This window comes from Prunus avium, chromosome 4, assembly GCF_965620075.1.
Source record: "Prunus avium chromosome 4, drPruAviu1.hap1.1, whole genome shotgun sequence".
NCBI classification, from domain to species: Eukaryota; Viridiplantae; Streptophyta; class Magnoliopsida; order Rosales; family Rosaceae; genus Prunus; species Prunus avium.
The window spans coordinates 37,066,043-37,081,819 of NC_142287.1; the positions used below are offsets into that span (position 1 = coordinate 37,066,043).

Consider the following 15,777-nt stretch of genomic DNA (forward strand, 5'->3'; position numbering starts at 1 on the left):
AATTACAGAATGATTTGTGGGGCCCATTGATGTTGTGCCGGAGAGCGAGTAGTCAAGTCAGCGTCTAAAAGCCTGTATGTCGTGAATTTGTTTGTTGTTGTGATAGAGAGAGAAGAGAGAAGAGAGAAGAGAGAAGAGAGAAGAGGAAAGAGGGAGCGTGTTTGGGTTAAGATGGACCAAATCCATTTCACTCTAATCTATGGACACATACGATACAACTGATAAAGTAAAGCAAGCCACCAACCAACTTCAAACCCCCTTTTTTCTTTTTTTTCTTTTTAAATAAGTGATAGTCTTTAAAATTAATTTAATCTAGAAAGAGGGGAAGTCGAACTTGAATGCAGAAGAGCAAGCTCACTGTTATGGCAAACTCGTCTAACCCACAATATTTTGGTAATTTTTATATATTTACAATGGGAGAGTGATAAAAGCTAAATTGAGAGAGAGTGTGTGAAAATCGCTACCCTATCATTGTTTGTGTTTGTCTCAGGAGGAATGCCCTCACACTTTAGTGCAATATGGCACTTTTGCGTGGTCAAGATGGCCCGTAAATGGATAATGGGCTGTAGAAGTACTCAATCGTTGATTGGGCTGGTTTTTGTGATGATGATGTTTGAAAGCCAGGATCACTGGGCTCAGGAGGTTAGACAAGGCCATGTAAGAGCCCAAAAGACAAAAGGAATGGTAAACCAAGCAAGCGTGAAGTGCTTGCCGCTATAAACCAAGAAATATAGTACATGACTCAGGAGTACCTTCTATTTCTGAGATAGCAGCCTTTTTTGTCTCTTCCACAACAAAATTGTCATCTTTAGAAAGCTTGAAGAAGACGGCACAAATCTTAAGTAATGACTTTTAACTCTATTCTACAAGTTTAACTCTTGACGTTCTTGTATCGGACTTTAATTCTCATTTAATTATACAAGTTAAACTCTTGACGTTTTCTTATCAGACTTTAATCCTTATTTAATAATTTCAATGATAAATAAAAATTTCTCAGATTTTAGGGGCAATGTCCCATTCTTGACGCCGGGTCAACACAAAACTCCATGGGCATCGCCCCATTGCTGTGGGAGTATTTGACCAGTGTCTATGGCAGATGGTGACTCACATCTTGAAAAGTGGTAATAAACTGTAAGCCACTTCACTTCAAGTGTTATAAAGGTAGACAAAACTTAACATGTTAACAGCAAAAACATATATTTCCATGAAATAAAATTTTTGGCAAGTAAAGGCCACTCTACCTTTCCTCACCAAAAATGTTAGGTTCCACTTCTACATCCAGCAGCATCTATATGATTAGATGCAACTCGCAAGAAGCAGTGAGAGAGGTTTACCCCAATTTAGCTCTCTCTCTCTCTCTCTAAAAGCCAGATCCTTTCATAAATACTTTTATTCAAATATTAAACATTCTTCTATATCAGTAAATTTACTCCGCTTCAATTCTCTATAGCTTTGCCAATTTTGTTTCTTTCTATTTTACCTGAGGCTGAGGCAACAACGTGTGAGGTGTAGCTAACAACATTCTGCTCACCTACCTCTTTAAAACTCCTTTCCTCTTATCACTTCGACTTGTCGCTCTCTCTCTCTCTCTCTCTCTCAAAGTTCTACGCTTTTCAACACCCACAGAATTTTCTTACACTTTTTTTCACCCACTGACTGTACCTTACCTTGTATCACACATACAAAGACTCTAGTACAATTTTGTGGGGTCCAAGGCCAGCCACCATTTTCGTCCAATTTGACAATGTGCTACTGGGTTTCATCCAACAAACCCTTCACCAACTACATCCTCTCACATGAGCCTGGATTTGCCTGAGACTTTCTCTTTTGGGTTTTTGGATTATTCTGGGTTCAGTGAAATTGAGCTTATTCATGGCTGCCAAGGGTGCACCCATTTGGGGTTATGCTAAAACCCCTTGTTCTCATCCAGGCATCTCAGATTTGGGCTCAACTCGTTCTGGGTTGGCTTTCAATTTGAGTTTCCGCAAATGGGAATGTTGTTGTTTGGGTGTTGCTTCGGCTCAGAGAGCTATCACTCCGGTTGAAGATGAAAAGCCAAACTTGACCGGAGCCGAGTCTTCAGGGGCAATTCAACAGATTGAGGACAATGAGTCCAGGGGATTTCACAAGGATATGAACCTTCTTCCTAGTGAGTTGACTCAAAAGCTCTTAATTTTTCTTTTGCTCAATTCCTTATGTTAAATTGTCAGTTAGAGACTTTTATGTATACGTAGAATGGTCTACTGCGATCCAATGAGCCTATGTTTGGAATGAACAATAGAAATCCGGTAGTTGAAGAACAAAGTTAGCTTATGACTAGTTGTTGGGCAATGTAGAATGATTTGGCTCCTTTAATATGCTTTTGAATATCTACCATCCTTGTAAATTTAGATGCTTTACTTTCTAAGATGGCCATTGGTACTGGGGTAAGCATCATGAAGAAGATTTTTGTTCAGCTTTTAGTGCTATACATGACGCCTGTCCAATTGGACAGCAGTAACATGGGTGCATTTAACTAATTTGGCCTGAACCGTATAGATTAGGGATCGAATCAATGAAATTAAGAACAATATACATAAAAAATTATGACAGGACAGCCTGAGGACTTGGAGAATCTCCACTATCACAAGGTTGATCTAAAAATGTAACAGTAAGTGCCTTACTCTTTCAGAGCCAAATCTCTTTACTCTGGAAGATATGACTCTCAAATAGGCTATCTGAGAAAAACACAGGACCCATGTGTATAGCACAAGTCAGGTTATGAAAGTATTGATATTGGTGAAAATACCAATATTCATAATTTCATATTTAAGGAAATATCATATGGATCGAAACTTCAGTATTTGTAATCTCATATTTAAGGAAATATTGGATATCGATGGGAACTTGGGAAAACTTTACTTAAACAACAAAATGAATAGGAACTTTGTAAAAAAAAAAAAAACTCATGTAAGATGAATAGAATGTGCAAAAACATCTTAATTTCATAAAAATCAATAAATTTATTAATGAAATTAAGATGTATTTCCACCACAAGAATGTGCAAAAACATCTTGACAATTCACACTAATGCTAAAATCCATCAATATCCCGACGGCTGTGATACCGGTAATATTTTTCCATCCCCTTATCGATATAGGTGGCTTAAAAAAACAGAAATATATATGGATATATAGGTAACAGATATTTTCATCTTTGGGTTACATCTATTAACCCATGTTCAGGTGGGACCAATCCAACAGGTTGAATTCAAGATGCAGTATAACAATCAGATTTTTTTTAAATTTTGGGGTCATCCAATTATTGAGAAGAATTTTTTTGTTCTAATTTATGGGAATAAGTTTTCTACGCAATTGTTTATTTACCATTTTCAGCGATATTTATATTTGTCGTTGTCTAATGCACTACAATTTTGCTTCATGCTAGTGATCCTTTAGTTTCAGTTTTCTCTTATGATTGTTTCTTTCTCGCATCTCATAGCTTGAATATGAATTAATTGCAGAACCATTGACAGCAAGTGACCTTTCTTCTCCTAGTGATGGTTCAAAAGTGAGAGTTGCTTACCAGGTAGATCTTCTCATTATTTGCTTGCATTCCTTTTGGTGGTTATGGATTTCTTTTCATTCTTATGTTAGTTGTATTTCCTGTTTTAGGGGTTACCGGGGGCATATAGTGAGGACGCTGCACTAAAAGCTTATCCGAAGTGTGAGACTGTCCCATGTGACCAGTTTGAAGCTGCGTTTACGGTTTGAATAATCCTTTTAATGAATTTTTCCTTTTTATTATATTTTCCTGTTTGTGTGCCTTGATTGAGTTTATTTTTTTATTTAACAGGCAGTTGAACTTTGGTTAGTAGATAAAGCAGTTCTTCCCATTGAGAATTCTGTTGGTGGAAGCATCCACCGTAATTATGACTTACTCCTTCGCCATAGATTGCACATAGTTGGAGAGGTACAATTGCAAGTGAACCATTGTCTTTTGGGATTACCTGGTGTAACAAAAGAGGAACTAAAACGGGTTTTAAGCCATCCTCAGGTTGGTCTTGCACTTCTTTTTTATTCTTATTTTTATATTTGCATACAAGGAAAGCTGATGAATATTTTGTCTGACCATTTGCAACAATATTTTTTTTCTCCCAGTTAGGTGATCTTAGGTTCTTAATTGCTTTGTAGCACATCCAAAATAAAAATCTGTATATGATAGCTAATATTTAGGATGGATAGTACCAGTAAGTATGTTAAAAGTTGACAATAACCTTCATACTTGCTCCAAGAGTGAATTTCATTGGGAAAGGCTCAATTGTGGAGCTCCTCCATAATTGGCTTGTCTTGTACTGTAACCTCTACTAGTAATTTTTTTCACAACTACCAAATAGTACTAACACATTGTAATTACTTGCTTAGGTTTGGAACTTATAACAAACTGGGTTATAGGCCTTGACCTAGCACCTTTTAGCCACCTTCTAGTTGGTTTGACCGGTGCAGAAAATTTTAGACTGGAGCTAATTAGTTTTATACATGGCACACATGCATGCATATATAAGCTAATCTTTGAAATGAAAGACCTAGGTCTTCAAACGTTTTGTTGCGAACATTTTCGCTTGCAGGCTCTTGCTCAATGTGAGATGACACTAAGCAGTTTGGGAATCGTCAGAATCAATGCTGATGACACTGCTCTGGCTGCGCAGGTCACCAATACTCATTTTCTGTATTCTGTCAAAGCACAGTGTGATAGGCATTGTGGCTGTTTATATGCTAATGATTAGGACACTTTGTACAGATGGTGGTCTCAACTGGCCTAAGAAATACGGGTGCGGTTGCAAGTGCTCGAGCTGCAAAAATCTATGGGCTTGACATTCTTGCTGAAAAAATTCAAGTATGACTGTTCTTTTAGATTTTTTGAAATTATTTTTGGGTTTAATATATTGTTGTTAAGTCTCCTTCCCTGTTTGAACAATCAATTTTGTATTGATATGATACACATCTGGATGGATTGAGAATTCACCTTCTGCTTCTTAAGCAAGCAAAAGATGTACTTTCACCAATGTCTCAGCATGCCATGAAGTTAGTTTGGTAGGGTGTCCATAAAGCAATTTCTTTCCAAGCATTACATGGAGTTCCACACGCCAAAATTTTCTTGCTTTGAGCATTTACAATTTACTAACAAAGGCTGATCTCATACTACAAAGCTGCATCACCCTCTGCAGTACTGTTGGATGGATACTTCAGAGTTTTTAGACCTTTTATCGTACCTCTGTTTTCTTTCATTAAGACAATAGCTGTTGTGGATTACAAAAGATGCCACTTGATTTAATTTGCTGCCACTTTGCGCTGGCCAGGACGATGACGATAATATTTCTCGCTTTCTGATATTTGCTAGAGAACCAATAATTCCAGGGACTGATAGGCCATATAAGGTATAAATCTTTGGTTTGTTTTGTTTTGTTTTGTTTTTTTTTTGGCTTTTATTTTTTCATGTCTTTGTATTTGATTAATATTCTGAATATTTATTTGTAAATCTTCTTCATAGACGAGTGTTGTTTTCACTCTTGAAGAAGGTCCTGGTGTACTATTCAAAGCCTTAGCAGTGTTTGCTCTTAGGGGAATTAACTTGACAAAGGTAACCTCAGATAATACCTTCTTTTTTCTTTTCATTTTTTCTTTTTGATTTTCACCACTATATCAATACCTTTGACAATATCTTCTCCTTTTGGAGCAATTTCAGATAGAGAGTCGCCCACAGAGACAACGTCCATTAAGGGTTGTAGATGATTCCAATGAAGGGAGTGCCAAGTGAGTGGTATACTTTTTTGCATCAGATGTAAAATATGATAAGTTTAACACATCCACGCAATAAACTAAGCCAGTATCATAGAAACTTTAACATCTTTTTCTTTTAATGTATATTTGACCGCAAACAATAAGATTAAGTCAAAGAAATGACTTGTAAATAAATTTTTGCTTAAGTGTTTGGTGAAACTAATTCTACGTACTTATAGAAACCTTAGATTCGCAGTCATGAGATGACTCTAGATTTGGGTAATGTAGATATGCCACAAAAATTCCATTCTGCACAATTGATTGATCTGTTTCGCAGGTATTTCGACTACCTCTTTTACATTGATTTTGAAGCTTCCATGGCAGAGCCCCGTGCCCAATATGCTTTGGGACATCTGCAGGTCAGTATTGTGTAATTTAGATACCGAGATCATGCTCTTTATTTTTTGGCTTCTGAAACTTTTATCTGTACCGGAGGTTTTGGCACATGGTGACACACTGATGCTAGAAATTACAATCTCTTCCTCTCAAACCTCCCCACCCCTCACCTCTAATAAAATAAGAACAAAGGACACCAGACTGTATAAAGTATAATGGATTGAAGAACTTATTACTTTCTTTTGTAGGAATTTGCAAGATTTCTTCGTGTCCTTGGTAGCTACCCAATGGACACAATTCCATAGAAGTTATAGTTTCTTGGGCGCAATTTAGTATTTCTTTTGGATTGCCAGCCATGCAACACGGATCAAGGTTCAATGTGTATATATCTGATATCATGGGCACTGAAGCCGGAAAAGAATACCTTTGTCTCGGTGAGGCTCTTCCAATGAGGAGAAAGTTCCTCTCAAAGCTTCATGTTTCTTTCATTTTGAACTCTCTATCATTCATTCTATCCTCCAAACGGGGGTGTTTACTGTTTCTGGAATGTCGTGATATGTTGATATAAACAGAGGGAGGCACAAGCTTAACCTTGATGGATGTGTGTAGGTGCAGCCATGCATAAAAGTTTCGGTTCTGCTTTTTAGGTCCCCTCCCCACCCCACCCAAATCAAGTACATGTGCAAACAATAGGCATGATACATGAAAGACTCAAATTTGTGTGTTAAGACAGTTTACTATGTTTTCTGCTTTGTTGACTAGTAATTCTTACTAGCCCTTTCATGGTTTTGCAGTAGTGAATAAAAAGCAAAAATTAAATTAAATTCTCTAACTCAATACTACTATCTTGTTATTTTAACAAAAATATAAGAAAAGAAAAAAGGGAGAACACAAATTTTCTTCTGCTAGGGCAGGCCCACTACAAAATTTATCCTTCTTTATGGACGTATCAGAAGAGCAATAGCCCATGGGGTTTATACATCGAGGATATGAATGAGCATCCCAAAAATGACTTTCTTGGCTCCAAGGATTTGCGGGCATTCTCCTGCTTCATAATGTTTACTTTTATGCTCTTAATAAACTTACTTGCATCCCCATCAAATAATATTTATTTAGTTCATGACTTCATGTTCATGAGGAGGAGGGCCATTTAGCTTAAATAACTTTTGGCCTCTGCTAATACTCCAAAATCACTTTACTAAACCGACACAATCATAAAATTTTCACAATGATGTCAACCTCGGTTACTACCATTAACATAGTACAACCACGTTAAAACAGACATAGATTAACTTTGACAACCATATTAAAACAGATAGTCGAAGTACCATGTCCTATTAAAATAGACAAACAAAGTACCATGTCCTACTAAAATAGAAAAACAAAGTAACATACGCAGCCATACTGAAACAGGCAATGCCTCGTTGCTAATACAGCAAGTGGAAAATCTTATTCATATGACATGGACTATCCACAGATACTTTGACTTCATGCAGTTATATTCTTGCTTACTGCAGTTCCTTGAGAAAATCCTCATTGTCAACCAGGACCTACGTGGACAAAAGTCAGAACCACAACATGTTAGATATATTAGCGGAAGAAGGAGGCATTATGTGATGATTGTGATAAATAATAACTGCTAGAGCACTTGAAAAGATGCTGGGGCCTTCAATATTCTCTCCCCAAAAGAATACATAAATTGACATTGTAGTTGTTTTAACTATAAAGGGCCAAACAGATGCCATAAAAGAACCCTAAAAAATAACAGAGGATCTGACATGTTAATTATGTACTCTGTCATCTTTGCACTTCGGTGTTCCTTATGTGACTACGTTATATGAGATGTTACTAATAAGACAATGGTGGATGCAATTTAGACAGCATCTACAAAATCAAACTATTTCTCAGAGAAAGTTGAGCGCCAAATAGCGAACAAGACTCACAGTTTTCCAGCCATCTGGATCCAGAAAAGAAGTGATCTTGGTGTTGAGTCCGGGAATTGGTCCAGGTTGCCTGGTTATCTTTCCTCCAAGTTCTTGTGTAACCAAGTTGACAACCTCAGCACTTTTGTAGACATCATCAGTACCAATAGCAATCTGGTGTGGATGATAACGGATCGGGAACGTGGAATCAGAATTAACAGCTTCTTAAAGTAATAAAAAATATTGAAGTTGCAAAAGATTCTAAAAGAGAGGACAAATAAACATATTAAATAACCTGCGCATATGCGTTTCCCTTGGTGTATTCAGTCACACCATAGTTATAAGTCAACTCCAAAATAGTTGTCTGGTCTTCCTCTGCATATCCCAGGATGGCTATGTTGTACTGCAAAATTATGCAACAAGAGAAAATGGGAAAGATTCAATAAGGCCCACTCATATACATGCTGCTAACATAATCATAATGCTTAGTGAGGAGAGGATTAATCACCTTGTATTCAGGCCTCTCAATCGTCCTTAATAGCTTCAACCCCAAAGCCTGCACACAAGGGAAGCCAAGAAGTAGGACAAGATTAAGAAACAGATCATGACAATGGATTTGATGAACACAATCGCTTGGATTCAAACAAGGGCAAAGCTGAAGCCTTTCCATGCTAATATAATGTAATTGGAGACTTCAAATCCTAGTGTCTACCAACCCTACTGAAATTGCCACATAAAACATGACTAATGGTAAAATTCCTTGATAATCCAGATCAAGTTGACATTTTTGTATTCCTAATTTCCTATAGTGGGGATTAAATTAATTACCTTTTCATAGAACTTGATTGAGCGTTCAAGATCACCAACGCGGAGCATTACTTGACAAAGTGGCTCAGGGGTGGAAGGTCGCTGAATAATCTCAAATGTGTAACCATCTGGGTCCTTCACAAAGGCGATGATGCTGTTCCCACCTTTCACAGGACCAGGTTCCCTTGTCACATTACCACCCTTGGCACGAACCTCTTCAACCAGCTTTTTAACCTACAAACAATTCCACCCACCCATCATAAAAATTCAGAAACAACAAGAAGAACAAAATCCCAATTCCCAATTCCCAGCACCCAAAACCCAATTCCTCTGAAAACTTACATCGGGAGTAGCAATGGCGAAATGTCCAAACCCAGTCCCAATATCATAAGAAGACACTCCATAATTGTAGGTCAATTCGACCACGAAGTGAGACTCTTCAGGCCCAAATCCCAGAAATGCATTCGAGTATTTCTCTTCTGGAATATCCCTCTTCCTCAACAGCTTCATCCCCAAAGCCTCCGTGTAAAACCTGAATTTTTTTCCATAAATAAAAAAATTAAAATTGAAAACCATGCAAATTGATCAGTGATCACAGATCAGTATGAACAATGTCGTAAAGGAGCGTACTTGATCGTGCGATCGAGATCGCCGACTCGGTACACGGCGTGAAGGAGGCGGCGGTTGTCCTTCTTCGGCCATTCCAAAATCTCAGCGCTTGGAGCAGCTGATTTTGCCTCTGCCTCAGACATTTTCGAGTATTGAGTGTAGTGACTCACAGTGTGCTTGTGCCCTAAAGATTTCCGTGGAGCTTTATTTATATTATTTCTCAAATTCAAACCCACGGCTTGACCAATCAGAGATGCCTGTTACTCGTGAAATCAATAGCACTGTTGTTTTAGCTCGGCGGATAAGGGCATTTTATCCGATGATTTGACACCTGGTTGTCTCTGTATGTCTTCAACGGACATTGAAGATGCTGCGTGGCAGCACAAAGATCTGTCCACGTCGTTGGGATTGAAGTAATTGTTTTTTGTTCGTAACGCGCAGGTTTTTGTTTCGGGCCTTGTTTAAGGCACAATACATAGTACTAGAACCATAGGATATGTTGATCAGATCATACGGTATGTATGGCAATTGATGGGATGGGAGGTCTTTGTGTGTTCTTAATATCAAGAGCCGAGACTGGACAGAAAATAAGAACAGGAACGGAAATGGTATTATCATACTCACTCGAGCATTGTCACCCCTAAATGGACCACATAATGTGTGCAACTTTTAAAAGATTGAGGGCTGTGTGTCACAAACAAAGCTATAAAAGTTGTGGTTCGCAATGAGACACTTTTTGGAGGCTGTTGGCAACATATGGGCAGCCGCGAATCATTTGTGGACATATATTTGTGCACGTGGGTATCTTAGTACTTTTGGTCGAAAGAAGGACTCTTTTGTCAGTGGAGGAAAAGAAGAAAAGAAATCTCCTAAGTGATGATAAGGTAATGTTCTTTTCGCTAAGCACTAAAAAAAACAAGTAGCATGTCCTAGGTTAAACACCCCACCCTAGAGCCTAGATTAACAGATAAACAAAGTAGCATGTCCTATTAATAAACAACGCAACCGTAGGCAAGCTGGTTGCCAATACTTTGACACTTGATGCAGTTGTTCTTTCTTGCTGCTCTGCTGTGCACGTCCTTGAGAAAATCCAACTATTATTAATTTATTAGTATTACTGTCTGTCTGGAAAATTGGTATCCTTTTTTATTTGGTATTTGAATGAAGGCCTTGGTTGATTGAAGAAGTATTTTAATAATTTGTATTTGGAACTGTTGGCAATTATTTGGCCCTCACGTCTTGTCCTCATTTGCAGACAGACAGAGACAGAACCAGTTTGCGTTTCTCATGATCACTCTGGAATGCTTCTAGTTCTAGATCTCTCCTTTCACAACTCACGATTCGCAGAGCAGGTAGGTAACATTTACCAATTCCGGAAAGGGAAGGGCCCCCTATTCTCAAGAGATTTAGAGACCCCGTCCGAGGTGTCGGTGATATTCCTGATTATTATAATGAAAGTGAAACTCGCGTAATTGTAGCCACAAGACATGAGTCGGTTTTCGCACTCTACAAAGTAGTAGATGACAATAGAATTCTCCCGACGAAATTTCGTCGGCGGACCTAATTTCGTCGCGAGAGGTCTAATCCGACAAATATTTACCGGCATAGATTTGTGCCGATGAAAATTCGTCGGGAGAGATTTTTTTGCTATTTTTTTTAATTTTTAAAAATATAAAATTAGTTTCTTTACTTTTGTTTTTTGGCCAACTTCTTTAATTTAATATATATAATTAATTAATATCTTAGTATTTTTTAATTAGTAATTATGTTTTCATTATTTTTTCTTTAGTGAATATTTAAATATTTTACCGATTTCATAATTGACTTAATAAATAGTAATGAATTATTTTGTGGACTTTTTTTATTTTTATTTTTTCAATATTAAATAATAATTAAAACATAATATGTTTAAAGAGTATAGCCGTACAGCTATAATTAATGTTTAAATATTCAAATATATATAAGGAAATATGACAAAGAGAACTTAAAAAGATAAATAACCTCTTTGTATCACTCCTCATACACATTCAACACACAAACAAGGCATAAATATTCCCTTAACCCTAAGCGCACACATAGGAACAAAGCTAGAAATACTTACCGTGTCTAATTGATTCATTATCTCAAGGCTTAGCTTTTCTACAAATAAATCCATATTTTTAATGTTGATGCAAGATTTTAAATGCACTATAAATACAAGATTTTAAAAGTATAGCCTAGCGGCTATAATATACCCTATAAGGGCCAGCTTGGCATTGCTCAGCTGTAAAAATAATCGTTGTTAGATTTGCCGTGAGAGAAAGCAGTTTGGCGTTTGGTAAACTTTTTGTTAAAAGTGTTGTTGGTACTGATTCCCGCATAATCATTAAACCCAGCTCCTCTTTGAAACTCATTCCTACATAATCAGAAAATGAAAGCACCTCATTAGTTGTTTTCCCATATAGCTTTCTCTCACAGCAATTTTTAATAATAAGTGATTTTCTCATAGTTTAGCAAACAAGTTGGGGTTCCCAAATTTTAAAAAAAATCACTTATCACCCCAAATAAGTAATGTCAAACGGGCACTAAAAAGAATATTTTACAAGTATAGCCGCGCCGCCATACTCTATAAATAGAAATATCAACAGTATATCCTACCGGCTATACCCTGTAAATAGAAATTTCAAACGTATAGCCGTGCGGCTATACGTTGTAAATAGAATATTTCAAAAATATCGCCGTGCGGCTATACTGTATAAATAGAAATTTTCAATAGTATAGCCGCCCGGCTATAGGCTGTCAATAGAATATTTCTAGAGTCTAGCCGCCCGGCTATAATATATGAATAGAAATTTTCAAAAGTATAGCCCACCGGCTATAGGCTGCCAATAGAATATTTCAATAGTATAGCCGCGCGGCTATACTATATGAATAGAAATTTTCAACAGTACAGCCGGTCGGCTATACGCTCTAAATTGAATTTTCAAACGTGCAGACGCCGGGCTGTACTCTCTAAATGAAAATTTTCAACTGTATAGCCGCGCGGCTATACTCTCTAAATAGAATTTTTCAACAGTATATGCTTCGCAACCAAAGGCAAGAGAACAAAGGAAATAGCCATACTGTAAGATTAGTGCTTACTGCTACCATATGCTTTGCAACTGCATCATGCCTGAAATTATTACGCTTAATCATGAGAAAGAGAGAGACGCATGCAGATCTTCAAAACTTACATTTTATCTGACAAAATCAATGATTAACTACAAAAACATAATAAACCTTCACTTCATCATACCATCTTGATTACTAAATTATTCAATTATAAAATTACTAAGCTATTCCAAATATGATTCATTCCACCCACTCCCAAGCTCATTCACATTTGTTTAAATTAACCCAAGCAAATCCTGAACTGAAACAACCTGTTCATATACTTGAAGAAGTGTTGGCACTGCACTAACCCGAGAGAAGATGAAATCCATTCCCTAAGGGTTCGAGCATTCAACTGTTGTAAAGGTCTTCAAAACTAGTACAACTGCAAATATAAACAGAATATGAATGAACGATAAGAAACCCCACATGGAGCTTAGATTACAAAAGTCAATATGTAGTTATATAAATAAACTTAATGCTTATCGAGGGTTTCGACCAAAAATAAAAATAAAAATGCTTATCGAGGGTAGTTTCTGGGTTTAACCCTGCAATATTTCAGGCAGCATCAATAGGATCAACGTCTGCACACAGGGGAAAACAAATTATTAGAATACCCTTATTTTAGACCAGAATCATCCATCCTCTGATTAAAATATGCATGTAATCCTTTAACCTAACTACCAAGACTAGAACCAAATATTTATACAGAGAATGCATCTAACATAGTCCCTGAATATGGGCTATGTTTCTTCAAGCACCACAACTCCAACCAACACACAGAATATAGATTGCTTTAAAAAATAAACACAAAGAAAATTTGAAAGAATATGCAAAAGCATGCCATGTCCTAAAATCCTATGTACTGTATCAAATACAAAAAGCTTCTCTACATGTCTTTAATAGATGAATGCATAACTCTTTCAAGAACTATGCCACTGAAATAAACTCATGAACACAGACAATCTCATTGTTCCAATCACGTAGGTCCTAAAATGAAGGAGCTAAAAGAAAATATTAAAGTTCGAACTTACGCCCTCATCTTGGAAGGACTTGTTCCATCAGCACCACCAATAATTGAAATGCTATTGATCTTGACATCTGATGTAAATCTATCATAAATAAATGAACAAAAGATAACTTAATCAGAACGTAAAGTAACGACATCAGAGATAACTTGGTCTTAGAATGGTAGGTTTAATAAAATTTCTCAAGATGCAACACAAATGTTTCAGAAATAAGTACAGCTATGTTCAACATCAGATATAGCATATGAGCACAAGAACAAAAGATAATTATAAATGACACACAAATTAAGTGTTATGTTTGTTTTAGGTGAACCTGGAGATGCTACTAAGGTTGAATCCCATACTCGAACTGATACAGATCGGACTATGGAGATCTAACAAAACATGTTACCACTCAAATTGAATGAAAATATGGAAAAAAAATTGGTACAAGTACTCAACCAATGGATCTCCATGTCCCCATCCATTTCATGTTCATGCATTCTTTAACTCATGTCCTGAAGATAACACATAAAACAACAAAAGTGGATACTCACGGAATGTAAACAAGTAGCTCTGGATCACCCTCATTGCTCTCCAAGTGTTCCTGTTGCAGGAAGTAGGATCAGATGAGGCTTCATATGCCTAGTAATTGAAACATAAATTAAAACCAAAATATATAAATGGTAAACCTGAACTGAATCTCAACCAATGATTCAGCAATTTCTTGGCAGAAGATGAGAGTTTTTCCTCTTCTACAATAGCTATATAATCTTGCATCTCTCTTGGAGTTTTTGATTTACTCTTTTTGCCCATCTTATGGATCCAAAAGCTGCATTTCACCCAGATTACATTACTGAGAATTGACAAAAATGTATTCGCAGAGATACCAGACCCGCCAGGAAAAAAGAAATCTGAAAAAAAAAGAAGGCCATTCAGGTTTTCGAAAAATCGGCCGCCTAGGCGGGCTAGGCGGTTTTTTTTTTGGGTAAATAAATAGTATAGCCGCGCAGCCGTACTATTTATTTTCTCTGGAGGTGATGCCGTTTTGGTGTTAGCATCAAATGGCATTCATTTTCTCTGGAAATGGCCGCAGGACCTTAATTCTAGTTAAGTGGTAAAGAATGAAAGTTTGTCATTGCCTTGATTTATATATTTTGCAAGTTACAAGGAAGCTTGAGGGTCACGCCAAAAGAGTCACTAGCCTTGCCTTCTCGAACACTCTGAATGTACTCTAATGTGACTTCTGTTATTTAACGATCAACGTCGTTTTGGCCCTGCATATTTTTGTGTGGGGTGCTGCTGGGTGGGAGAAACACAGAAGCAAATTGTTGCAGATTCCAGATGGGAAGGAGTTGAGATCATTGTCAGATACCTACATCCAAATTCACCAGAATGAGCTGCACCTCCTTGCCATAAACAAGACTCACCTTGCAGTGTATGAAGTGAAAGAACTAGCATGTGTTTAGAGGGATGGGAGGCTATCTCATCCCAAGGTCAGGGCATACCAAGGCCTCTTGGAGGAACTATTTGGCTTTTTAATTCTTCACTTTGGGATTAAAAACACAAGGCACCCAAAAAGGGATCAGGCCACTCAATGATTCACCAGGATTTTTTATTTTTTTTTTCATATAAAGATGTAGTCACTGCCCCTTCACAAGTATATGATACTAACCTATACAAATTGTGTATCAATTTTTACTTTGCCTTGCATTGCAAATGCTCAAAAAGAGCCTGCATATTTTTACCATTGATTTCAAGAAAGATAAGGTTCTTTTTGAAAATTCTGCAAGCTAAGTATTCTTCAAGTGGTCACACTATCTCTAGGAGGTTTTCCCTTAGGAATGAACGTTCGGTAGTTGCGACATCACAAATGTAAAACAGAGATTAGAGGCCTGCCACCTTTTTGGCTTTGACCAGCAATCATCTCCTAATTCACTTTTATATGTGTTGTTGCATAAGGAACCTGTTGTGTCAAACTTTTCACATGGGCACTCTACCATCCTCGCCAAAACAAAACTGAGCATGGCACATCATTGTGCTATGGTGTTTTTGTATGCCTTGCAAATTCTCCTTTGCATAGAGAAAACGAACCATCAATGTAACCAACAGAGGAGATAAAAGATCAAGAGTCCTGAAAATTCCAAG

General features: G+C 37.1%; 2 protein-coding genes across 2 annotated transcripts; one reads left to right on the forward strand and one right to left on the reverse strand.

The window, feature by feature from the left end:
* Window positions 1-1,459: 1,459 nt before the first annotated feature.
* Window positions 1,460-6,913, forward strand: ADT1 (arogenate dehydratase 1). The gene is made up of 11 exons (XM_021965879.2): window positions 1,460-2,149; window positions 3,503-3,567; window positions 3,654-3,746; window positions 3,835-4,035; window positions 4,607-4,687; window positions 4,780-4,875; window positions 5,339-5,416; window positions 5,530-5,619; window positions 5,725-5,792; window positions 6,097-6,178; window positions 6,404-6,913. Exons 1-11 carry the CDS (start codon window positions 1,873-1,875, stop codon window positions 6,458-6,460), a joined length of 1,188 nt encoding a protein of 395 aa, XP_021821571.1. The 5' UTR covers window positions 1,460-1,872; the 3' UTR covers window positions 6,461-6,913.
* Window positions 6,914-7,414: 501 nt separating this feature from the next.
* GLX1 (glyoxalase/bleomycin resistance protein/dioxygenase superfamily protein) lies at window positions 7,415-9,732 on the reverse strand. The gene is made up of 7 exons (XM_021965843.2): window positions 9,515-9,732; window positions 9,227-9,416; window positions 8,906-9,118; window positions 8,586-8,633; window positions 8,373-8,480; window positions 8,099-8,251; window positions 7,415-7,705 (listed from the first exon to the last, which is right to left on the reverse strand). Exons 1-7 carry the CDS (start codon window positions 9,634-9,636, stop codon window positions 7,664-7,666), a joined length of 876 nt encoding a protein of 291 aa, XP_021821535.1. The 5' UTR covers window positions 9,637-9,732; the 3' UTR covers window positions 7,415-7,663.
* Between the last annotated feature and the right edge of the window lie 6,045 nt (window positions 9,733-15,777).

Bases quoted from the DNA above. Each gene is read 5' to 3' on its own strand.
- ADT1 (XM_021965879.2), top strand. From the start codon at position 1,873: ATGGCTGCCAAGGGTGCACCCATTTGGGGTTATGCTAAAACCCCTTGT. The intron at 3,568-3,653 runs GTAGATCTTCTC...TTCCTGTTTTAG, and splicing joins AAGTGAGAGTTGCTTACCAG to GGGTTACCGGGGGCATATAG. The intron at 4,688-4,779 runs GTCACCAATACT...CACTTTGTACAG, and splicing joins ACACTGCTCTGGCTGCGCAG to ATGGTGGTCTCAACTGGCCT.
- GLX1 (XM_021965843.2), bottom strand. From the start codon at position 9,636: ATGTCTGAGGCAGAGGCAAAATCAGCTGCTCCAAGCGCTGAGATTTTG. The intron at 8,634-8,905 runs GTAATTAATTTA...CCTTGTGTGCAG, and splicing joins CAATCAAGTTCTATGAAAAG to GCTTTGGGGTTGAAGCTATT. The intron at 8,252-8,372 runs GTTATTTAATAT...CATCCACACCAG, and splicing joins AGGGAAACGCATATGCGCAG to ATTGCTATTGGTACTGATGA.